Source organism: Limanda limanda, chromosome 8, assembly GCF_963576545.1.
Source record: "Limanda limanda chromosome 8, fLimLim1.1, whole genome shotgun sequence".
NCBI lineage: Eukaryota > Metazoa > Chordata > Actinopteri > Pleuronectiformes > Pleuronectidae > Limanda > Limanda limanda.
The window spans coordinates 28,499,349-28,525,127 of NC_083643.1; the positions used below are offsets into that span (position 1 = coordinate 28,499,349).

Sequence of the window (25,779 nt, forward strand, 5' to 3'; positions counted from 1 at the left end):
AGCTGCATAGTTAGCAGATACTTTTAATCTGCACGGAGGTGCAGCTCCGGTCCCGGAGCACTGAGTGAGACAGGTAGAGGACAGACAGTGGACAGATAGAATCATTGTTGTTTACTGTGTCGTGTGTGTAGTTTTATTGATCAGTAATAATCAGCTGAAATTTTTACCCACATGTTAACGTGCATGGGGACGTGCTCCTCCGGGACCGTCCCCGGGGACGTCCCGGTCTCGGTCACCTCCCGGAGCACCGGAGCACCTCTCCGGGGACCGGGACGTCCGGGACGACTGGGACGCGACCGGAGCACCTCCCGGAGCACCGTGCACCTCCCCGGGTGCACCTCCCTCCGGTGCTCCGGAGACCGGGACGTGTCCGGGGACGTCTCGGTCCCGGGACCGGGACCGGAGCACGCACCGGAGCACCTCCCCGGGGTGCTCCGGGGACGTCCCGGAGACGGTCCCGGAGGAGCACGTTCCCGGGGACGTCCCGGACCGGAGGTCCCCGGAGCACCCCGGAGTTTTTTTTTTCTCATTGCGGTGGGCTATTTAAACCGCGCCGCCCAAGTGCGCCCCCCCCCAAAAAAATGTCACCAGCCGCCACTGGTTCTCAGTGATCGCAAAATAGGTCACTGCTGCATTTCTAAACCTTTGTTTGTGTGTACGCATCTCAACAACTGTGATAAGATCTATATAACTTCATGGTTTCCATCAGTAGGGGAAGGAAACCAAGTTCTGCCACAGACATGCTTAGTGTCTGGTGACTTCCTAGAGCCGTCTGATTAAAGATAGTTTGTACTTACAAAACCTTGAACCCTAGACTTTTTTTAAATTACAAAACATTTAATGAAACCAAAACGTTGTCAATAGCCTGATACCCCTTACGGTCGTTGAATAATATATTTGGATAACATGTACGTAATCTAGATTTTTTATATCAACCCCCTAAATGGACTGTATATGTAAATACAATACACCAACCCTCCATACTGATCACACAGTACAGTTTCGTATGGTCTGTTCTTATTTTGTGGCTAGATCCAGAGCTGGATTAACCGGGGAGCATGGGGAATACAGGAAGCTGCAGGGCCACTATATTTACCCCACATTCCTCCTACTTTATTTACATTTTACTAAGTATTTCAAAACGTTCCTAAAACACCTGGCACCTACTGTAGATCAGTTGTGGAATTATTTCAGTGAATGCATTAATGTATGAGAATAACTTTGAAATACCACAACCACTATTAATGAGGGCCTTAGGATCAATTAATAAAGCAGGACATATTTAAAGGCCCTTGACATGTCATCTGATATTGTTCTCTTCCTGGTGCATATTCACAAACTTATTTTCAATCAAATAAAAAAAAAGGCAACCAAAACAGTTGCTTACTTTGTCAGTTTGGTAGTCAACCCCGTTTTGGACCGTAGAATGTTACATTTCCAAGTGTTTTGATGCAATATACAATACGTCTGTCTTTGTGACTAAGAAAGTGCCTCTGTATTCACCCAGTAAGGATATGGTTAAGGTCGGTGTGTGCTCTCTGAAATCCATCAATAAAATGTCTTATTAGGAAATACTGTGCATTTGATCTGTCTGTGTGAACTCTATATCTGCCCCCTGAAATGTTATTAATTTGTTGAGTAAAATGCTGTTGTCTGCTGTTGAAAACAAATACAAGTTTATGATGAACATGAATGTTCAAAATAACTCTTCCTGTCGCTGAATAGAAACCAAGATGTAAAGATAGCGTGACTGTTCCATCTCCTGTGGTACAAGAGGCGATTTAATCTCTACAGCAAAAAAACTGTGAATTTACCGTAACCTCCCTCCCATCGAGACAGCAGCAGACACGTGAGCACTCCTGTGGTTGAAATGCATAGGAGGTGTTGGGGGGGTGGGAATTATGCTTATTATAAATTGGACAGAGAACTGAGAGTTTATCACAGCAAAGAAGAAGAAAGACAGAGCTCATCATCATCATCATCATCATCATCATCATCATCATCATCATCATGAAGACTCTTTGCTTCACCCTGGGACTGCTGCTACTCACTGTCTGCTGCTGCAATGCCGGTCGTAAGTGATCTCTATTTGTTGCTCATCGACTTCAGAGTTTGCTCAGAGACATGTTTGTACTGATTTCATCTGGTTACTTTCCAACAGCCGAAGCAGTGCGCCACAGCACAGCACCTCAAACCTGCTGCCATGAGTTTTATGAAAAACGTTTACCAATCAAACGTGTGACCAACATAACTAAGACTGACAAGACCTGTCTGAAGAAGGCATTCATGTAAGTCTGCCCGTCAAGTCTTTTGCTGATAATGAGATGAATAGAAAAATGGACATCCTAGTACATCCAAACAAGGTGGATCAAATTAATTGTTCTCTCTGTCATTTTTGCAGAGTCCAAACAGTTATAGGAAAACAGATCTGCTACAGACAGACTTTCGTGTGGGCTCTGGATGTCTACAATCAGCTCCACTGAGGGTGGTGGTGCACAATCGTATCAGCGATGTATTATTGTGTAATAATATAATAGTGACATAACCATGTCTGGTTTTGCAGATCTAAATGGATCTGATGATTTTTTTATATTGCTGTAAAAGACAAAGTTTTTTCTGTGGACAGTTTGCATTGACTCGGGTTACTGTTTGTCATGTTTTTTGAGCTGTGAAATAAAGTTTTAAATGGTTCTATGTGTTGTCTGATGTTTATTTAAAATCTTTTTGGGCCAGCAGATGTGGCATGGTTTCATGAGGCATCCATTTATTATGGTAATGTCACCTTTTACTACGCACCAGCATTTTGAGCCGTATAGGAGAACAGATTTAAGAATGCTGTCGTTGGAGTCTGAGCTTTGTTCTCAGTCTGCACTAATTTTGACTTATTATTCATAACCAAATTTATGAAAGATCTCTACATTTATGGAATGAACATAGCTCATAATTCCAGTGTTTCAAACCATCTTGACCTTTCAGGGCCAATGCTTATGTAGAGTCAAGCGTTTTGGACATCTCTCCATCTGGACATTTATATATGCAGTATTTGAAAATGTAAAACCCACTAATCAAGGGTTAGTCCTTAAAAAAGTGATTCCACATTTTTTTTATTGAAAAAATTCAATATTTAGCCGGTGGAGCCGGAGACGGCCCGGGGCGCACACCAACAGACTTTTGCCAATTATTTTCGGGACAATGCCTTTAAATATGGATTCAATCCATTTCGTTCTTGTGTCTTCTAAGGCTGGGACATTACGCACAGATCTGTGCTGATCCGTATCTATAATGACTGTAGGGGGATTTTAACCCTGTAAAATTCCTGTTTGTTTTCACGACACCCCCAGTTTTTATATAAAAAATGTCACAGATAAATGCACATGTTTTTGATATTATCACAGCCTTGGATATATCAATAGATACACACACACACAGAAAGCTCAGCATGCTGTAACTCATATTCAAAAATTCAAAAAATAGAGGTTTCAGTAATTATATTGTATTGAGTGTACCTGTAGACGTGCACTTCATGTTTGTGTGTGTGAGAGGTGGGATTGGTGATGATGTGTTTATGTGTGTGAGCGAGACAGGGAGACAGGGAGTGAGGAATAATATCATTACTCAAATTAATTTCTCTGATTTGTCTTTCTCTGGGTGCAAACATGTACACACATTTTTTTGAATCATCCGACTCTCTGAAGTCCATATCTACACAAACACATAATTTCAGTTGCAAACATTAGTTTAATGGATTTCTTTATACTGAAATAGTGCCACTACAGGAAGAGAGATAAAAAAAAAGCAGTAAGAATGCATTGCAATGGCTCATTTCTTGACACGAAGGTAACAATAGGTACTTTTTATATAGTGACAAAAATACATATAATAGGGAAATAGGTGGAAAGTTTAAAATTCCACAAAAAATACACACCCTTGGATAAATTAAAGCCATATGCAATAACACAGCCAGAATTATTGTACCACACCCCATCTGCCGACAACCAACAAACAAACGGACCAAGGTGAAAACACGAGTGGGTGAGCTAATAAAAAGCCGCCTTCATCTGGAATCTGTCAGCTTGTGGTTATGACAAATGGATGGTGAGCTCCGCATTCAAGTAGTTTAGTTGTGAGATGGCCGCTGCTGGTCGAAAGCAATCCTAACAATTTAGCTAGAATGCTTGTAACGTAATACAGGAAATACTAAAGCATAATGACAGAAGTAATATCACCATTTTCATCAGACATATTAAAACATTTCTAAGATAAACTCTATACAATTAAAATTACATCGAAAAATAAACTTCTATCACCTCCAACATTTCTGAAACATAGATTAGTATCTATGTCTCTGAGACTTTGCTTTAATTCACCTTAAAAAAACTGTTGATGTTTCTGTTTGTAAAAAATATGTATGTTCCACAAACGCAGACATGTCAATGATATGGAAACCATATCATTTTACAAAGTGTAATTTTTTAATCAGGCTTTTAAAAAATATAATATTCCATAAAATGAGCATTGTTTATTGTGGTTAAGTGTGTCATGAGACAAATATTTGATGTAGGCTATTATATAATGTAGAGACATTTGTGGAAACACATCGTAAAGGACTCGGTGTGCCTGACACAATCAAAAAATCTGCAGGTTTTCTTTATCTGCACACAAACCGATGCCACAGGCTGTTCTTGTTTTTGCGTCCTGAGAAGCTTGTGAAAGCTTCAGTTTTCAGATGTTACCACATTGCCTTCTGAATCAGATATGATCAGATTAGTTTACATTTACCATTTATTTAGGTCAGGGGATAGTTAGGTTTAGATAGTATAGCCTCAATTTAACATTTTGTAGTTTATATGATATAAGGATTCAATGGTTTATTTGTTACACATAAAATAATGTGTCTGTTAACTACAGTCTGGCTCTTCTAAAAAGCCTTATTATTAACAACTATCGTTATGTAAAAAATCTATATCTTTGCTCAATTGCTCAAGTATCTATTGAATCAACAAGATATGGTGATCACATGGCATTCAGAAATTGGGCAATAGGCAATTGAATTAAGGTGGGGTTTGGGGAGGCCCCCCCAATCCAGCGTAGGTTGTCTTGACTCAGACTTTGAAAACCCCCACTCTAAGAGTATGTAAATATACTACTGTTATCGATATACATCTATACATGTGTAGCTTACTCTGAAATTCAGGTTAGATGCTAAACTGCATGCCATCGTCTCAGTATTCAATAAAGGTAAATCTTTAATCGAATATTTACTACATCCTAATCCCAAACCTCATCCATAAGGATCCCAAAGGTTTCTACAACATTCTCTATGATAATTAATGGGTGTATTAACAAAAGAGAACCGGCACACATTGGGAATTAAAGCATAACCTTGTCAACTTTAATATTAAACATGTACAGTTAGAGCCAGAACACACAATAAAACAAAGAAGAGAAGCAGAAAACAGTGTACGTACAGCATATATATATATATATATATAAAAAGAAAATATTACAAAAAATCCACCTTTACTTAAATCTATCTCCATTGGTGTTATTAGAAGATGAGTGGTTCATAAGCATTTAAAAAGGAAAATGAACTTTTTAAAATCTTGTATAACAACAGAATAGCTTTTCTCTGGACCTAAAGACAAAGTCTAGTGTATTGGAGCAGTCCTGAGAAAATGTACTCTTGGCATATATGTGTGTGTGTGTATGTGTGTGTGTGTATAAATGTAAGGACATTTATTCATGGGGTCTTGAGGAGTTCTGTCCAGAGTACAAGTTCTGTTGTTATTCCTAAAAAAAAATAAAAAAAAATAAACACCGCAATAAAACAAAGGCCACTGAGCAGCCTCCAGTATGTACATATAATATGCTCTTCCATCAAAAACAAACAGGCAATATTTAACGTGTTGAGGGTATAAGGTTTGTCCCTTTAGCATTTTGCTCTTAATCCAGGTAGTTTAAAAAACTATACTAAAAATAACTGAGTAATCAAGGAGTTATTAAAGAAAACTACAGGAAAAAGGTGTCATGCGTTAACCGTGCATATAGTATTAGCATCATCATATGAAAATAAAACATGACAACTCTGGGAACGTTTTAATAAAGGTTAGACTCTGCGGCACAGTGTGCTGCTTTCTTACTCGGAATTGGCTCAGACCTGGACAAATTGTTATTCTGTTTGACAACAAAGCTATGGGGTAATATTTTGTCAGTATTTAGTCAGAGACAAGGTTATGGCTGAATTGGCAAACATCTCTGAACAGCTGCCTTTCGGGGAAATCTAGGGAGAAAGAGAGGAATATAATCTGTACAGTGGGGTTCAGGTCTATGACAACATCCACCATCTACATCACAATATGAAACATCTTTGTAATCACTGTAACCTGTGAAGTTGTAGACACCATTGAGGCTTTTGCATAATATCTTTTATTTAAATAGGAAACACGCACTGCAATGACACTATTCAGGCTGCTGTCAAACCAGATCTCCTTTCTCCTGTCTGTATGGTTCAGACAGACACTATCTATGACCTCAGACATAGCATTTAACACCACACACCTGTCACTTCACACCAGCATATAAAAACAGAAGCATTTTGTTTTAGTGTCAAGTTTGGTCTGCTCCACTGGCCGATCACCTGTTACCTCTAATGGAATCATCTCTGTTGCTTTTTAACGGTTCCACAGTAAAGTAACGGACTTTAGACAGTTATGAGATAACAGTCTGGTACAAGTAAGTGTTATAGTAAATAATTATTTCACTTATCTACATATTTCATAATGGAGCAATTAACTTGTAAAGGGACAATATCATATCAATATCAACCCATTAACTGAGCTGACAACTCTGCTGGCTAACACTTGGAACCTTTGGAAGTAATAATGCAAAAGCCAGAGAAACAAATGAGAGGAGGAAGTGAAGTAAGGCTAGCATGTTCACAGCTGGCAAGTGTCTTACTATTCAGTTCAACAGCTAATTAACCAATGAGCTGTTACCAAGACACACAGATCCATTTCATTGAGCCACTCTGTTAGTGGGACCTGGGCCTTCCTTCCACCTGACTTTGTCCTCCACAGCTGCCGCCTGCCGCTCAGTTATCCTGCCTTAACTCACATACTGTCCACTCGCCCTTCTCCGAACACACTCTCACCAAGCTCCTTGTGACTGGATGTCTGAGTGTGGTTTCTCTTGTATAACATATTTGAGAACAATAAAAAAAGAGGGCATTGAGGAGGGAGATAGTACATCTATCCATCTACGAATATCTAGAGAATGTACAACTACTACATGTGTACAAATTGCTATGCATGGTCCCTGCCCCGTGTTTTGGACTCTCAGAGGAAATCAGGCTTCTCCTCTTTGTCAGGAAATATAGGAAAATAGACTTTCACAGACACATGCATTCCTCAAGAAAATGAAAACAATTACCCCACGTTGTAAAACCCTGCAGAGAGATAAGCATGTGGGAGATGTGGGCATTGGCATATCTAAATGTGTGTAAATGGTGTCCGTGTTAAATGCAACACAGAGGAATGTTATGGAATAAGTTGAATATATATCTGCATGTGCGTGCGTGTGTGCGTGTGTTTTCTGAGGGCCACAGTAGACATGAGGAAGAGGAAGAAGAGAAAATTAGGTTGCGTAAAACTGAAGGAACAGGACATGTCTCACTTCAAAAGATTTTCCCTTTCTTCTTGTTCTTTTCCATCGTCCTGTGTGACAAGCAGAGTAAACACAGAGAACATTACATCAATCATCTCATGACCAATCAGATAGGAACAACTCCTGACATGGACGAAAGGGTTTATCATAAAGTGACAAGTCATAAAGAGCAATAGCTATTTCTTTTATAGGTCAGTGGAATCTGTTGAGCCTCTAACAAACTGAAAGTAAGTGTGCCAAAGTGAACAACTACATAATGACTTTTAGAGCTATAGCTAAGATTCTTTCATTCGCGGTGGCCCTGGTGATTCTGAGATGCTTTTATACTGTTAGTCTACCTCCACGCTAGTATGAATACGTTTGAAAACACATTGATGCTGCTACAGATACACCTGGTGTCCACTTTGCTACTCTACTCTGGAGTTTTAGAGCTGATAAAATTGAGAAGTCTGGAAACACTGCTGGCAACAATTTAGTTTACTTTCACAACTGCATGCTGATTGGGTCTTTTTGGTCACGAGGAAGCCTTTGCTGATTTGTCAAGCTCCTATTACACGACTCCCTTCAGGAGGAAAATAACTGGTATTATCCTCAACTACCAGTGTAGAGGACAAAATGGATAACAATTGTGGCTGACCCTGTTATCTTTACTAACAGTTGTTCTGCAGTTAAACTCTGCATTTTACGATCATACAACTTTTCACATGCATTTGCTAATATTGTAGCAATCTGCGACAATTCCTATGTCCAGCGGGTAGGCCCAGTATACGGGAGTAGTCATGTGAAATGCATGTTCAGGCGCATTAGTATGGACAAGGATTAAAACTGATATAGAGACAAAACACGGTTTTGAAACTAAAACAGCATTTTGAATGTAGCCTTACTCCATCACTCTGCTCAGAATAATCTGAGGCAACACAGAGACCCAATGAGACTTGAACTACTTTTCTCCTGCTCTCCCCATCACCTTTGTGCTGGCAGTAGCAATAGACTGCCACAGGTTCAGGATTGTTTATTCAGCAACAGACAAAAACAAATCAATCACTCTATATATTATATTAAAGACATACAGGATGTCATAATTTTTGGACTTTTGACAGCCCGAATGAAACGTGTAGAACAGTGTATGTGCTACTGACTTGGAGGCATCCAGTTTCTGCTGCTCGAGGATTCTCTGCTGAGCCTCCCAGTTAACCTTCTCATCCTCATACACTCGTCTCTTCTCCTCCAGCTCTTTGTACTGCGCCTCCAGGTTCCTCTTCATCTGTTCGTGCCGTCGCTCGAGCTGAGGGGCACAAAATATCACACATTCAGTCACTGTCAAGACAGCCTCAATTTCTGCGTGCCACTCATTCATTCACTTATACATCTGATTTTGATCAGTTTTTTCTGCTAAGAAACATAAAGTAGCTACAACACTATTTTGGGCTTGAGTTTGCTTAGTTAGTAGCTGTGCAAATTCCCTCAACTGATAAAGAGTTTATGAAGATGCAGTTTAAAGCTAAAGCAACTACCGATGTGATCGTGACCATCATTCACTCTTGCAGGACTGAAAAGTGCTTTATGGCACCATACAATGAAAGATTTAATTTTCCCAAAACAATTTTTGGTAACATATTTTGAATTAATCGATGAAATCGTGCAGGTATAGCTTGTGTGTTTTGTGGACATGCTGATTTAGTTTCTTGGTGTTTGAGTTGTGATTGCTTTAGATGAAAATGGTTACTCCAGGCGTTTAGCCAGGCTTCTACCTGTTCTAACGAGGTTTGTCCATACTGACAAAAGTTGATTTCTTATGTTACATCGTCTGTGTATTTAATGTCCAACATTGCTTATAACCAGAGCTCCAGGCTCTTTAATAAGTTTAATATTACTACATTCATTAAGAGCTGCAACACACAGCTGCATCATAGATATCTCTTTATACTGTCTATTACTGAAATAAAACAGATACCTGCAAGTTAATCAGACTCCAGAACGGTCATTGTTCATGGTGTGAACCTTTCAATACCAATTGCTTAAAATAATTTAAATAAAATGAAAGTGATATTTAAATCACCCAAATATGGTTTCATCCATCAGCCCGCCAAACCTGAAACTGCCACAAAATGCTGCTGCTTCACTGAGCCAGAGAAACACACAAATCCTCAAACCCACCTCAGCCTCCGAATCCTTCAGCTTCTGCTTCTTCTCCTTCACCTTCATTTCGAAAACCTGTTCCATCTCTGCCTCCATCTTTTTCATTTTCATCACATGCTCCCTCCGTTCCTCCTCCATCTGTGCCAAGGGACTCCTGTTGATCAAGGACATTAGGTATTTAGTGGCCAATGGATCAGATCAATACTGCTAGTTCTGCAGTAAACTTTTAATGCTCCTGCTGTCTGAGTGAACCACTGATTGGATTGGATCCACAGAACCAGCAGCAGGGTCAATGGTCAGGTCAGTTTCAGCCAGACGCAGCTGATCCACTATGAAAATTGCTTCTTCACTAAGGTAATAATACAATTCAGTGTTTCTGCCTCATTCAGTCACAGTGAGCCGTTTGTTCAGATTTGATCTACAAGGCAATCTTTATTATAAAATGATCCCAATGAGCTGCACATAGTGTTTTGTGCAGATTACAAACGAGAAAGAGAGAGAGAGAGAGCGACAGAGCGAGAGAGAGAGTTTCCTCCATCTTATGAAGCAACGCCTAAGGACACTTCAGCATGCGCAATGGGGAAGACTGAGATTGAACCGTTGACCTGCAGCCACAGCTGACCCGTGACTGGGGCTGAGTTAGGGGCAGTAATATGTTTATGAGGAATCAGGTCATTGTGGGACAGAAAGCAAGCACTGAACCAAAATCTAAGATCAGAATATAGATGATTTCAGATTCGACAGTGATACATGTGAGGATTTATTCCCATATACATAAATACATTTTTCTCATGTTAAATAATTTTTCATCCCTTGTGCACATTTTAAATTAAGCATTTGAGAACTAGACATATGTTTTGAGCACTTGACCTGTGAGAAATTATTTCCCATCCAATAGAGGAAAAAAAGCTTTATAAAGACTGTGATTTACAACACTGAGATTAATGATAGCACATTTTATGAAAGAACAAATGTTTTTGTCTTGTCACATGATTTATAAGTTGCTATATGGGACTTCACCTTGAGAGAATAGAATAAACGTGCTTTCCACAGGGTCTTATTTTCTAAGCGTAACCCCCTTTCTGTTGCTGCAAAGAGAAGCATTAGCGAGGTACTCTGCAGCAAATCTAGAGACTCGAGTGAAAGTCTCCTCTCCCAAAAAAGTACTGAAACTCTCCAGCAATCCTAAAGTAATCATTATCTTTGTCAGCCTCACGATTTCAAAACATATTCCTCAAAACTGCCTCACTCAAAGATTTTGGTTTTGACCTGCTTCAGTATTTATGTCTAACAGGGCAACAGGTAAAATATTATGTGTGTTGAAAAACCGGGAAGGTTTAAGGTTACTGAGCAAGAACATACTTTGTGAGCTGTCCCTTGGTCTTGGAATTGTCCACTCCATTACAGGTGACGGCAGCGAGTTTCTTACTGCGATAATTCTCGTAGTGGACATTGTTGGTAACATCCTTCAGATCCTGCATATGGGTTCTATGGAAAGGAGCAGAAACCAATCAGGAACATTAATCCAGAAGGCTTGTCTGTTAGAATACACAATAAACCTACTACCTAATTCAACAAGCAGTAAATCCAACTTTGACTATTGTTACACAAGCATTTGAAAGAGCAAAAAATGTATCAATCTAATAATTTACCAAAAAAGTCTGTCCGTGTAAACATTATCTTGAGAACATCATCAACTTTTTTTCACACTTTGTCTGTGTATTGTTAAGGGTCCAGGAAAGAGTGGTATAACATTTGGTAATTCAATATGTTCAATATTAGCAGCGGCTGATGAGACTCAATGTAAGTGACAAAGTCGATCACGACCACAAAATGTTCCGGGAATTACCATAGGCCAAGCAAACCTTCCATTACAAACACCAATTTGATATCAAAAGTTAAAAGTTTGGTGAATCGAGACAAGCAGAACCCGCCTCACCTTATGAGCATGTTGCGGAGCACAGTGAAATCGCAGTGTTCGCCATTCTCCACTGAAACACACAGGGAGAGAGAGGAAAACAGAGAGGGGACAGAGACACACACACACATCACAATTACTACACATAAATACTTTTCACAGTAACAATCACAATCATTATTAACTAGTCTCAAGAGAAACAGCAATAAAAATGCATTGCAAGCATGAATGGGTGATCTTCTACAGATATTTGTACAGACTGTCCTTCAGGTGTGACATAACTGAAATGAAATTTGGGTAAATTGCGTTCAGTTGCTGTGGTTCATCTCTGGCTAAGTGTTCATATACAGAGGCAGTCCCAGCTAAAACACACGTTATTATTTTTTTCGGTGAGAAAAATCTATACACATATTATAGTAAAACAGACAAAGGAAAACAAATTGTAAGCATAACGCCATCCAGTTCAAATGAATGTCATTAATCTCAATAGATACATGATCATAGCATGTAAAGTAAATTTATGCATCAGTAACAAAAGGAAGGGAGAGACGCTGAGCTGTAGCCCTTGTTTAGATGTACAACAATATCAGTTGTGGTGGCACATTCACAGAATACAGTAAAGGGCAAAGAGACGTCAGGCCATGATCACATAGGATTGTTTTATTATGAGCATTCTAATGGGTTTCAATATCATTTTTATAAAGCTGAGAAGAAAAACGAAATGGATATTTTCTGGAATAAAATAGACTACAATAAACTAGAACACCCTTGCTATTCTAAGCAATAAAACACATAACTGCTCACTTCAATACCCTCACAGGTTGTACAGCTAAAGCCCTGTTTGGTCTACAGCTTGGTGGCTATTACCTTCGTTTAAGCAAATTTTTACATATTTTTGCGCAACTATGGATTTATTATCTGAATTCCTTAATCTTCTTTAGACAACCTTAATAGTGTTCACATTTTTGCGACATCACATTTCAGCAGGTCACAGGCCCAGACTTGCTTCTTTAAACAATATGAATGAGACTGATGCAAAACACTTTAATTTCTCTAAATTCCTGTGAGTGAGCCTTTTCACTTTACAGAGACAACGACAATTGACCCACCTTTACATTAAAAATAAATTTAATAAATGCAACTTTAATCTCTTCTTTATAATACAAAAAAAAACAAAAACAACAGAATAGCACTCAGTAGAGCGCATACCTACGCCAAGGCCTAAAAGTCCCTTTATGAAACCTGATTTAAATTCACTGTATCCCGATTTGCATCTCCATCGAATTGGACAAATACAAAAATATTTGTCCCCTTAAAATGCCAAATCAAGATCCATGATTTACTTTTCTTATAAATAAATGAAAAGGATGACCCCCGACCCAGTCACCATCCTTTGACCAAAGTTCATGGTAATCTGTCAAGTAGTTTTTGAGAAATTACACACCAACCAACCAACCAACAGACTGATAGGGGTAAAAACAAAACCTCCATTGCGGAGGTAATTGAGCGATTCTGTGGAGTCTCCCTTGAATAGTATTCATTTCAGTAGTAGATTTGTTGAAGCCAGTAGATGTATTTCTCTGACATCCTGTTCAGTGACACTACCAAGAATCACAGCTGAGTTTGGTGTTGGAGCCCAAGAAAAACGCCTCCTATCTGATCACAGCCTGTTACTATTGAACACACTGACGCCACACACTTAGAACAAACAGGAGCTCTTGGTCGGACTACAACATACACACCTGGTATTTTTTCAACATAGTACAGTTAGATGATTTTGTATGGGGCTTTTTTCCTATCTTTATTGACGAGCGTGGTCTTTCAGTTGAGAGCATGACTTGTTCAGATTCTGTATTACTTTTCATCACAGCCCTGCCCTTGCACTCAAATAGCCCCTGATTTCCTGCGCTCCAGCTCAAGCCCTTCTCTGCACTCGGGCTGCTTTCTGTGCGCTGGTGAATCGTCTACTCTCAGGTTTCTCCCCTTCTTCTCCTCAAAGACAGTTATTTTATATACGAGCGCACATACTTTTTATTTTATAATAATAGCTACAATTTTATAAATTAGTTTGGGTTTATATACATACAATATTAACATAAATTCAACAAGTCATGCTCCCAAACTGAAAGACCACACTCTTGAATAAAGACAGGAAAAAATCTCCATAATTGTGAGTCTTTGTCTCACAGCACAGACACGGTTACATGGTCAGATGGGAATCTGGAAAAGTACTGCAAATACTGCTGTTGAGGATGTGTGTGGCGGATATCCAGCCTGCATCAAATATGCTGCTCCTTATTGGTTAGCCTCCATCCTTCATCATGAGGGGAGCAAATAAGGAGGACACCTTACCATTGATGAAACTTAAGCAGTCCCGCCTCTTGGCATCCAAAGCCAGCCATTGACCTCCTGTCTCTTCTAGAGGAGGGAGCTCTGACGGAGGGGAGGGGTATGGTTTTTCAGTTACTGCTTGACCCTGGTGGAGGGGGCTAAATCTGGGTCTGGAGCAACTGAGTATATCATGGCTCAGACTTGGCCCGGTTTGGACCCAAAACCAGTCCAAGTTTGGCCCAGATTCAGCCCAGATCAACACCATCGCCTGCATGTTTCCAAGTTAACTGTCTAAAGAGGCTTGCAGAGGGAGTGTGGTTATTGGAGGGGGTGTTACATGAGGATCTATGCATGACCAGCTGTGGAAAGTCTCAACTAGGGAACAAGTTGAGGAGCTAAGTGGGGTCAAGGGTCATAGGACAAAAGTGGGTCGTAACACTCAGTAAGCAGATCTTAGTGGGTGATGAATGGCAGAAAATACCTGATGCATACTTTAGTGTTAACCCATGTCACCTCAGTTTATAGTCTGTCAATCAGTCAGACATGGACATGAATGGAAAACAGTCTTTGTTCATCAGGTGTTTTGAGCCTGAGTTCTTCATATTCACTAGCAGTGTTTATTAAGGCCATGATGATGAACTGCGCTGGTTTAATGGATCAAGCTGTTCACTGAAACATGCAACAACATGTGTTTCTGTGTGTGAATGTGTGTGCACTTAAAAAGTATGACTTAAAAAATTCCAAGTGTGCCAATGATTGAGAATTTATGATACGGAGTGTTATTTTGATGTCTTAAATGAGCCGCTACATGCTCTAATGCAAAAAACATTAAGTCAACGCAAACATTAACTGCAAATGAACCTATAAGCAATGTGTTAGGATGGTGGATCCCAGTCCTTGGTCCAGTGATACACTGAGGCCTGCACACCTTTCTCAACCTGCCCCAACACAACGGATTCAACCCAAACAAGACAGTGAGCTGAATCCTGTGGTGAATCAGGGCTGAGTGTAAACTGCTGCTTTTCATACCATAGGAGCAAAGAATGGAACCACAGCATTAGAGTGATGTTTCTATTGCAGCTATAGCTTCAGCACCAAACAGCCTCTAGTTTCCTCCATGACTATACACAGCATCAGACCTGGGACAAAATAACTCGGTGTGTTTTTTAAAGCACATGAGTTTAACATGTCCAGACAAGAATCCTGTCAGAATCCAGTAAATATCATCAAATGCACCTCACATGGCAATCCCTATTTACCACATGGTCTTATTTTTGCCATCAAGCTCATCAGTAATACTTATAATTATACTCTACATGTTAATATGCTGAGATCTGGGAACACAATGATTTTTGTTTGTATTTATATATTCTTTATTTAACCAGGAAGGCTCCAGTGAGATTATGCAAATATCTGATGGAGCAAAATACTACAGTGTGATAACTGTCACACACATGCAACTATAACTGTGTCAGGATAGTGTTTATGTGTGGGTGTGTTTCTTTAGGGGGTCAGATTGGGATCAGTGGGTGTCTGTAAGTCAGATGTTGCTAGGATCTGTGAAGTGTGTGCACCTAGCTTTTTTGCAGACTACATAGCAGTTCTCCAGGATGTTCACTTTCCCTACTGGGATATGCAACATGAGTTCCTTATTCTAGGGAAGGAGACTAAATATCTTCTATCAGCAATTTTTTTTAAATGTGCATGTGTGTGGTGCACTGGAGTTAGTATCCAGTTTTGAGAGGAAGTTGAAGTTGACATAATCCATTTGTTGGAATCTTTTTTTATACTGAAATATGATTAATAATTTTTCATACCTTAGTTAGCAGTGATACAGTGGCATCCCTATAAGATACAATGATCATACAGGTTTTAAACAAAACTTGTTTAAACCTTTTCCTGTTTAGTGAGGGATTGTCAGCAACATTTCAGCCAGGCTCACTTTCGCTTCACTCCCAGACAAAATGGTTTAAATAAACCAGGTAAAGTGTTGGTTGGTTTACAATCTGCTTGATCATTCTTTCTTGCCCCGTCAGACCTTGATGTAGTAATTCCCAGATCTCAGTGATTACTGTGGAGAGTGCAGTATTAATGCACTAGAGATAAATGACAGACCAAACCATGAAAATAAGACTAAAGATGTGACAATCTATGAGATTTTTAAAAGATCGTCTTGGTTGACTTTAAAATTAAGTGATAAGAACCAAGACATTACAAAGAATTATTCATGTGTCCCCCTGCTGGATTACTGGCTTCTTACACTGTAAGTATTGATTAAATAGTTTGTAGGCTGTGAATAAAATCCTAATAATCTTTTAGCACGTGAGAAAGCAATGCAAAGGGGTTTACTTTGGTGCAGCCTGGTTTATATTTTCCTTTGTGAACTGGTGTGTGGGTTTTTGTGTGATATACTGCACGCTGTTGAGGTGGAATCTAAAAAGAACTGTTGCAACTTGTGATTTAAGACTAAGATATGGAAAAAGCTTTCACATTTTCAAAATGAACTTGTCAGTGCTCTCTTGTGGACAAATCAATTTCTCTAATAAACTAAAATGAGTTGATAATGTGTATAATCCAAGTAGTGTCTCAGTGAAGACTAAACCTAACAAGATTGGCTGCACTGACACTGATAATTAACCTGTTAAATATAAGAAAATAAATATTTACTAATAATTTCTATTAGAAGGTCAAAGCTACATTTCATTAAGAGGCTTATTCAGCATTAGTACTAGAGCATATGGGCATACATTCTTTCAGGGACACATGAATAAAGTTAGTGTCTTACGTTCTTTATTAATATCAAAATATTATGTGTTCACACTTGTATCACAATGTATCCATGTTCTTCTTTTTTATGATGTTTCTAAAATTTGGTGCATTCAAGTTTTTGGAAAGGTTTTAGTGAGTATTTAGCCCAAGTCTGATTAGAGCATTGGTTTGACCATCAGCCTAATGATGAGACAGCACAGCAGAAGAAGAGTGGATGGAGAGGAGGGATGGAGAATTTGGGTGGACACTCGAGAGGTAGGAGGAGTGGGGGGAGAAAATGAGGTTGAAATAAAGTGAAAGATGGTTTTGTTTACCAAAAATGCCCTCTGTCAGTCATGGAAAAGAATAGACAAAGCAAAAAGAACAAAGAGAGAAAAGAAAGAATGAAAAAGTGAAAGACTGATAAACGGTCAACCACAGAGCAACAAAGGTAAATGACTTTATATCAAGAACGCTAGTGCAGATCATCTTTCAGAGGGCTTGCACACACATATGAAAACACCAGAGTGAGCATGAAAACTTTCTTCTGACTAATGGTGAAAAGGTGATGTCAGCTGGCTCAGTCGGCGCTTGCTCCCATAACGCACTCTGTCTATTCTTGTTTTTAAGTATCTTTATCAGGATCGAGAGCAGCACTGTCAAAAAGACTGTGTGTTTGTGTGTGTTGAAGAGAACAATGGTGGGAGGATAAAATAACAACGTTATAACTGCCACATAACTAAGATACTCATCACACTGGGATGACGTTGTGGTTTTAGGTTTCAGGCACCAAAGACGAATTCCAAAGTCCCCTCTCTATTGCCGCTGCTATCTAACAAAGCCAATGGAACAATGAACAACAACGAAAACCACATAAAAATCAAAAATATAGTTTTTTGGGGGTTTTAAACATCCAATTCACCCTCGCCTTCTGTTGGATTGTGGAGGGTATAGACAACCAGACACCTCCTCCCATTTACTACAGCTTTTCACCAGCAGAGAACTTCATCAGGATGCTACAATGTGGAGGTGGGCCATCAGACATCTTATGTCATGACCTCAAAGTCATCCAAGATCTACTTTTTAAGTGAAATTATTTTACCTCACAGGTAGAGCTCACCATCAGTAGTGATTTGGCTCTGTAAAGTCGGATCAGTATAGTTATCTGGAAAGGTTGGGAGTTCTTGGGATAATACAAAAAACCTATAGGGCATCCAAAAATACGATGAAAGCAGCAAACGATGGAAAGCAGCGACTGAGGCTGTCACATCTGGCTCAAATAAACCTTCATTATCCTGACATAGAAAATTAGAACTCAACAAGCACAACCACACCATGAGACATGTGGATAAATACGCAAGACAGCGGTGGTGTGGAAATAAAGGGAGAGTAACCACCAGGGGATGAAAACTCTCCCAGGGTTTGATTAACAGATGGGTCTATGTTACACCTATTTCTGAGTTTATATGTCATTGTGTTGCCTGGTAGTAAAAACGTGTGGAGAACATGCACTGTGTGCCAAACACTTTAAGGAATATCACGCTTCATCCACTCCAACAAAGAAGGTACAATCTCAAAGACATCAAACTCCTGATGCTTCGCTCCAGGATCAGTCACTGTCTGACAAAGGTGCAATGACAAACAGCGTGTAGAGTAAAAAAACATCCCTAACACTTTCTCTCAGAAGGCTTGAAATATATTCTATAGTTCACCTCCCTTTGTCGCTTGGCCACAAATTTACAGTTCTGTTTGGCAGTTTGACCTTGGTGAACCTACCTTCTGCCACGCCCCATGGGTACTGGCGACCTCTGACCTTCTTGCCGTTCACCTCAATCACCACGTTGCTGCCGACTACAGCCAGAGGCATCTTCTCCTGGAGGGGGAACACACACAACTTGGTTTTTTTTAACCCACAAAACTTTCCGTCAGCTCCCAGCGGTTTAGAGGACTGTTCACATTAAGTGTGTGACTGTTGATTTCAGTGGCCACTGACCATACACACCTGATGACACAAATATATCTGACTTAAACTTAAACCTTCTGTCTTTGTGATGACCAACATCACCGTTAAAAAATAAGAAACCATGTTTGGTGGATATCATGCCAGAAGAAACAGTAGCTGGGGCAGAGAGTCACATGGAGAACAATCCCTCTTCAATGCGCTTGTCTATAAAGTTAATTATGAGTTTGGTTGCCGTGCGGAGGGAAGAGGCAGCTCCAGGGGTTGGATGACCAAAGGACAGCCTGACCTTTGGCTGTCTCTGACTCTCTCCCTCCCTCTCTGTCTGCCCGTCTTCCGGCTGTGATCAATCAGAGGCAGGTATTAAACTACTAACAAGACTGTGTGGTCCATTACCTTTATCTTTCGGATGAGCTTGTTGTCCTCGTCATCCTCCGTGTCTGGGAATTCATAAATCTTGATTTTGTGTTCTTGTATCTCTTTCATTATCTGAGGAAGGGATAGAGTAATCAGAACAACACTCACATAGGCCTGCATACATTTGTAGATTGAAAATTAACTTTAATTTCTCTGTTAGTTCCACAAGTTATAGATTTAAACAATGTTGTGAACTGGACATTTTTCAGTGTTTTTTAACAACTTCCATTATTTATTCTAAGCTAAGCTTAATTAATAATGATAATTAATAATGTCTAATTATTACTTAAAAAAGATGCCACATATGCTACAAATTGTCTTGTGTGGAATATCGGCAGTGCTTATCCCTCTTATGTGATAAAAACACTTACCTGTTTTTTAAAGAGCTGGCACTCTTCAGGGGTCAGAGTGTCGGCTTTTGCAATGAGAGGGATGACATTGACTTTGTCGTGGAGTCTCTTCATGAATTCTATGTCCAATGGTTTCAGACTGAAGGGGGTACAGAAAGAACTGTCAGAGCTGCAAGCGGCTGATGACCAAACTCATTAACAAGTTAATGGAAGTCATTTTCTACTCAGCTGATCAATGCTTAGTTGGTTTATCACTGAAGAAAATGTATTTTATTAATTTAATCTTTAATATTTAAACCCTAACCCTGTAAACAATAAAACTGTAATCGAACATTGGTGGATGTTATTGAGATTATCCTTGTATAGAAGAATTCCTTTACAGGAATAATTCCAAAGGAAAGACCTATACTTCCTTCCTGTGTCGCTAAAATGTAGTTCAGTGGGTCACCAGTAGAGGGCCAAACACAACTGTACATTAAAGGTAGCTTGCAGCAAAGACACAATAAAGCAGACAGAGTGTGACTGACTTCATGCATTATTTGTTCTTATTCTGTGGTGACATGGCTTAAGAGGGTTAGACTTTGTAATACCACGGTGGGCTCTCCATCTCAGCTGGACTGATATTCAGCTGTGTGGCCAGCGACTTCGGTCAGGCAGTTTGGTGGGCTCTCTGCCAATGTGGGCAGTGAGTGGGAGAGTGAGTATGTGCAGCATAATGGAAGAAAACTCTATAAATGTATAACTGTGCTGATATCCAGTTGTGCCGATATGAAATAAATTTAAGTGCATGCAAAGGATGCATGCTATGTTGGGGGCACGGTTCTGTAACATGTGTGCACGTCTGTGTAATGTGTGTTAATAAAGGGGATGAGAGCTACTCCTCCCAGGAATGCAGAAACACAAAGACGGCAAGAAACAGCTGTTCGGGGGTTCACTAGTTCGCAGGGACACAGAAAGTGTGTGTGAATGAGCTACTACAGGCTCAGGTCAGTGTGTGTTGCAGCATAGTTGCAGAGTGTCTGGTCTGTGGCGGGTCATACTTGAGGACCTGAGAAGATACCAACTGTCAAGGCACTTCTGTGATCTTGAAATATTATTCCTTTCACTGTAAAATGATAAATCATCTGTCCACTGACAGTGATATATTTGAAGCAGGAGTGAGAGAAAGACTCACTGTTGGAACTTCTCCCATCTTTCCAAAGCAAAGCTTGGAAACAAACCTTTATGGCTGATGCCAGAGTTCAAGCTTTTACTGCCACATGTCCGTGACATTTGAAGTCTGCAACATGCAAACTGTTTAACGGGATGAGCCAAATGCTTGGAAACTATATACTTATACGATATAGAGTAGAGGAACAAGTTTGAAGTAGAACTGAGGAAATTATGTTTTGGGCTTATGCGCTCATGTAGCATGAATCCAGACCATTCGGCCGTTTGATTGGGATTTATACACATCAGTCACGACGGCAGTGAGGCTAGGACCTGTAGTATCCCCTTCAAACTTCCACTATGGAACAAGTCTGAACTGACTGCTATCAAATAAATATTAACACAGACTGCAAAATCAGGACACTCACATGCCTCACAATGACAGTGTTAACATGTAAATGTTTAGTAGGTATAATTTAAAATTTGGACTGTATAATGACAGAAAACCAAACACAATTGATTAAAGATTTAAATTGAAAGTTATTTGTAAAGGGCCAACTCACAACATACATTACTGAAGGAATTTGACCCTTTAAAGTCAAGACCATACTATATTATAGTGTAACCCAGCAGTTACCACAACGAGCAAACACTAGGCTACTGTGGAGAGAGAAAACTCCTTGTACAAAAGATTATGTCAATGTGGAAACATAGATCCACATTTTAAAATTGTGACGGACAATGCAGGTTGTCAGAGGACAGAGAGAGTCTGTTTGAGAGGAGATGCTTTCCTCTGGTAGAAGCCTTCACTCTCACTGACTGGGTGACTCAGTGACGGAGAGCAGAACTCTACTGAGCATGAGCAGAAGTGGGTTATATAACCTTTGTGGGTCACAAACACTGGCTGCTAGCCTACTCGTCTAAGGCACAGACACTATATGTGCTGCAAAGAGAAGGAGCTAAGTGGAACTGCAGAAATAGTCAAACGAACTGAAGACATGGCTAAGAATCTGCAGGTTTTCAACAGACTTTAACGCTGCATCAGCACACTCACTGGGAATGCGTTGTGAATTCAACTTAACGAGAACAACGTTAGATAACCCATGATTACAAACAAGTGTCTTCTGGACAACATAAAAACTGTATAACATGATGATGAGGGCAACCGAAGTACAGGAGACAGAGCGGAGAGTTTAAATACATTTAAATATATTTCACAACTATTTACAGAACTTATCACATCTGATTCAACATAATATGGCATTGACTAGGTGCTAATGATTAACCTTCATTCATCAGGGGTATTAAGAGATGTGACACAACGATGAACCTCACAACACTGACGGCTCATTGGTTAGAGTAAGTGCCCGACTTACATTATTTTTTTTTTTACTCAGTCCCTATTACATAAATTTCATCCAATTGCACTTTCATCACATGCAGTACCTACCCATGTCCAGAGGGCGCAATGAAATAAAGGCAGCAGTGGACTCTGTTGTCTGGCATGGATCTGCGGTTTACCCTCGACTCTGCATTCAGGAAGTCCTCACACTTACTGTCGATGTAGTTTATTACAGGCTGCCAACTGGGAAAATGGAAGGAGACGAAGAAGAGGAAGATAAAAAAAAAACGATCAGACTGATGCCTCTGACAACCAATGTAATTTCAGTTCCTCCAGGTGTTCCTTACACATTGCATTCACAATAATATGAGGCCACTGTGACCTTGACCATCCAAATCTAATTAGTTAATTTGTTTGTCTCAGTGAAATATTATATATAATGTATATTATAAGACACACAAGTGTTTTCTTAAAATGGAATTACGAGGCATAAAGGGGTTTGTAAATGAAATAATTTAATCTGGGACTCCAACTGAGCATTATATCCAAATTTAATAAAAAAATCCTTTAGTGTTAATTTTTAATTAATTTTTAATTTTGCAGTGATCTTTGACCAACAAATTCTAATCAGTTCATTGGTGAGTCCAAGTGTATATTTGCACCAATTTTGACAGGATCCCTATGAAGTGTTGCAGAAATATCATGTTCACAAGTGTCACAGAGACCTTGAATGCTAACCTCCAAAATATTTTCAGTTAAACCTTGAGACCATGAGTTTGTACCAAATTTGGAGAAATACTCTCAAGGCGTTCTTGAGATATCCTGTTCACAACAATAGGCAGGACGGACATGTGAACAGACGGACAGACGGACATGCATCCAGCCACTGCCTGGCACTAGCGTTGAGGCATGAAATCTACTCACCAGTTACTGTTATCCACTGCATCTCCGAAGCCTGGTGTATCCACAATGGTGAGTGTCAGCTGGACCCCTCCTTCCTTGATCAGCACTTTGGATTGCTCCACCTGAATCACAGCAACAGCCATACATTTAAGTATATTTGTGCCCTGCCTTGTTGAAAACATAAATTCATGTCACAGCCTCTGCCTTCTGAATCTGTATTGAGGCCTATGTCATGCTCGGATCCTAGTTGTTGAGACATTCTGATAATACTTCTATGATTGACTTAGCACTTTGGAATTACACTTCAGAATACAATTTGGCACAAACGAGCCCGCACACGTTGGCTTGCATGTTTAATTATGTGACATCATCAGCTCCCACTCAGAGCACTGGTGATACATCATCACTCTGCACCCACACAACCTGTTGGGAGAGCCATTATCTGCTGGTTGTATTTGGGAGGATTCAGACAATATTTCCTTCCTCTAAGCAGCAAAAATTCAGTGTGAATAGTAATAACCAGTGAGGAGATGGTATCCATCCATCACTGGGTATGCATTCAATCATTAAGTGTAACCCCTCATGGAAACATGGTTGTGCACTTCCTCAGAAATTAAGAGAGATTCACCATGTTTATTATTTACATCATGCAAATCCAGAAATGATATACAGTCAGATTTCTCTGGTGTGCCCTCTAGTGGTATCCTCCGGTAACATGTGTAGTGCATCGGCAAATAAGTGAACAACTACGCTATCAAAACTTGGTTTATGATTTATGCATGAGAATGTGCGCTGTAAAAGTAATTAGAAATGAACATGGACAGAATTTTTGCAGAAATGCAGAGAACTAAACTGTCGGTAACAGTGGAGTTTAAATACCTACTAACTAATCCTGGGTGTGATTTGGGGCATGACATGCAATTCAGTAATAAAGAGTGCCACCTCCCATTCACTGTAAAAGCAGGCTACACCTTGGCAGATTTGTCAGGTTGCAAGAGTGAACTTTCCTCTACAGAGGAAATGGTATCACTTTTAAACAGATCATCAATGTTTAACAATAAGAGTGTACATTCCTTGTTCACCTTCTTTTAGGAACACATTACTATCTTGATAATGAATAATGTCACCGTACTGCACTACTGATATAAGAACAGGTTTGAACTGCCTCAATATATCAAAGCTCAAATAATACCATGGGTGCTCATACGGGCAGAAGTGCACTTTGTATTTAAAGAACGATGGCACCGAATGGAAAAAATGACAGCTGTACTGGTCTGAAACTCACAAAGACACAGACAGTGTACGTGAAACAACTTTTGGAATGTTGCAAGATAGGGCACTGAGTACTAAAAGTTTGTCATTGTGCAGCTGAGGGTGGAGTTTTGGCTAAAGGTAGGCCAGAGGTGTGCTTGACGAAGCATTAGTTTTAGTCTAAGATGCTTGCGCTGTATCTGGACATCTTTTGCCAGTGAATATCTTCTATACATTTAACCATAAAATATTTTAGAAAACTATAAGGTTGTGACCAAAATGTCAAGTATGACATGAATGCTGTTGGAAAAATATGCAGCGATCTCTGGATCGTCATGGAAGACTGCTCCAGATAAAAAGCAGTGCCGGTAATTCAAGATCCATATATATTAATACGATTAGTGCTTTCAAAATGTACGCGTTAATGCGGGATGATTAATTTGTGGGATTAATTCGTTAATTTATTTTAACAAATTCGCAGAATGAACCGCTCCGTGTACCCATACCCGTCACAACTCACTCGCTCAGAGCGACACACGCAGTGAGATCAGAGCTCGTTCACATGAAGCAGCCGGTCAGTGACTTTGCAAAACAGCTAAACACAGAGTTTCTCTGGTCCCAGCTACTCAGTGATCAGAGCAGAAGCTGCAGTTGGTTTGTACCGAGCTGGAATTCTTGTGTCCTCCTCCACTCTGCTGTCACTTGAACTAATAAACACTCATCACTAGTTATCAGGACCTGATCAGTACATGAAGTCACTTAGTGCTTGTTTGATTCGCTCCAGAGTTTAAGAGGCTTTGATTCATAACCAAACACATGGCCGGACGTTTGTCACCTAAATCATCCCAATAAAAAATGTACTATGAACTAGTGCATTTACACCTGCATGAACTGAACTTGGAACTCGTTCTTTTTAAGTGTGAACTGGCTCAACACTGCTTCTACAGATGAGCTCAGATTCAGATTGCACATTCACATTGTTTGTTTGTTTAAGAAAATAATTTCCTTAATTTTTTTTAAAAAAGAGCAACTGATAAGATGCCCCAACTGAATTTGATCTAAAAAAAATCCTGTGTTTGCTCAAATGCATAGCAAAGAGACAGACACATTTAAGTATGGTGTGGTATGTTTTGGTTTGATTTTATTTTTCATCTTAATAACGCTATCATTTGGGCTTGTCATCAATAAAAAAACGAATGTTAAATGTATATATCCGCCTTCTGTCATTTATCTTTCCGTTCCCACAACAATAAACATAGAAAATGGGGATTTTTCCGGTATTTAGACATTTTGGTGATTAATCTTGATTAATTAATTTTAATAGTATATGATATATTGAAAATAACATGATGGATTTCTGCTTGTGGCTTGAAACAGTGAAAGCAGACACAACCACTCTAACTCATCACACAGTTTTGCACAGATCCAGTATTTCATGCAGCTTGCCACTCGTCCCACACTTTGCCTCATACTTTGACAAGGCCATTTATTTTAGGATCCCCCTTTAACTCAAACTACAGCCCTCTCACTCTAACACAACATTCTTCAGCTTCCACAAACCTTGAGATAATCTGTCTGACTTTACAGCTGAGCATATGCAAATATATCC

At 39.6% G+C, this 25,779-nt stretch overlaps 2 protein-coding genes across 4 annotated transcripts in view; one reads left to right on the plus strand and one right to left on the minus strand.

Moving 5' to 3' along the window:
* The first annotated feature begins 1,978 nt into the window (after nucleotides 1-1,978).
* Nucleotides 1,979-2,623, plus strand: LOC133009616 (C-C motif chemokine 4-like). The gene is made up of 3 exons (XM_061077144.1): nucleotides 1,979-2,074; nucleotides 2,162-2,288; nucleotides 2,402-2,623. Exons 1-3 carry the CDS (start codon nucleotides 2,011-2,013, stop codon nucleotides 2,481-2,483), a joined length of 273 nt encoding a protein of 90 aa, XP_060933127.1. The 5' UTR covers nucleotides 1,979-2,010; the 3' UTR covers nucleotides 2,484-2,623.
* A 2,795-nt stretch (nucleotides 2,624-5,418) lies between these two features.
* The window catches only part of LOC133009189 (septin-7-like), a 44,051-nt gene continuing 23,690 nt past the window's right edge, over nucleotides 5,419-25,779 (minus strand). For 2 of the 3 annotated variants that reach the window (XM_061076611.1, XM_061076609.1), the window contains exons 4-13: nucleotides 22,941-23,041; nucleotides 22,125-22,259; nucleotides 19,547-19,664; nucleotides 19,155-19,247; nucleotides 18,575-18,671; nucleotides 11,741-11,792; nucleotides 11,164-11,289; nucleotides 9,820-9,955; nucleotides 8,802-8,947; nucleotides 5,419-7,712 (exon numbers count right to left, since the gene is read on the minus strand). In XM_061076611.1, coding sequence (XP_060932594.1) covers nucleotides 7,673-7,712; nucleotides 8,802-8,947; nucleotides 9,820-9,955; nucleotides 11,164-11,289; nucleotides 11,741-11,792; nucleotides 18,575-18,671; nucleotides 19,155-19,247; nucleotides 19,547-19,664; nucleotides 22,125-22,259; nucleotides 22,941-23,041 — 1,044 coding nt within the window. In that variant the 3' untranslated portion in view covers nucleotides 5,419-7,672. The remainder of the gene's footprint in view (nucleotides 7,713-8,801; nucleotides 8,948-9,819; nucleotides 9,956-11,163; nucleotides 11,290-11,740; nucleotides 11,793-18,574; nucleotides 18,672-19,154; nucleotides 19,248-19,546; nucleotides 19,665-22,124; nucleotides 22,260-22,940; nucleotides 23,042-25,779) is intronic. The other variant, XM_061076610.1, reaches the window with a different exon arrangement.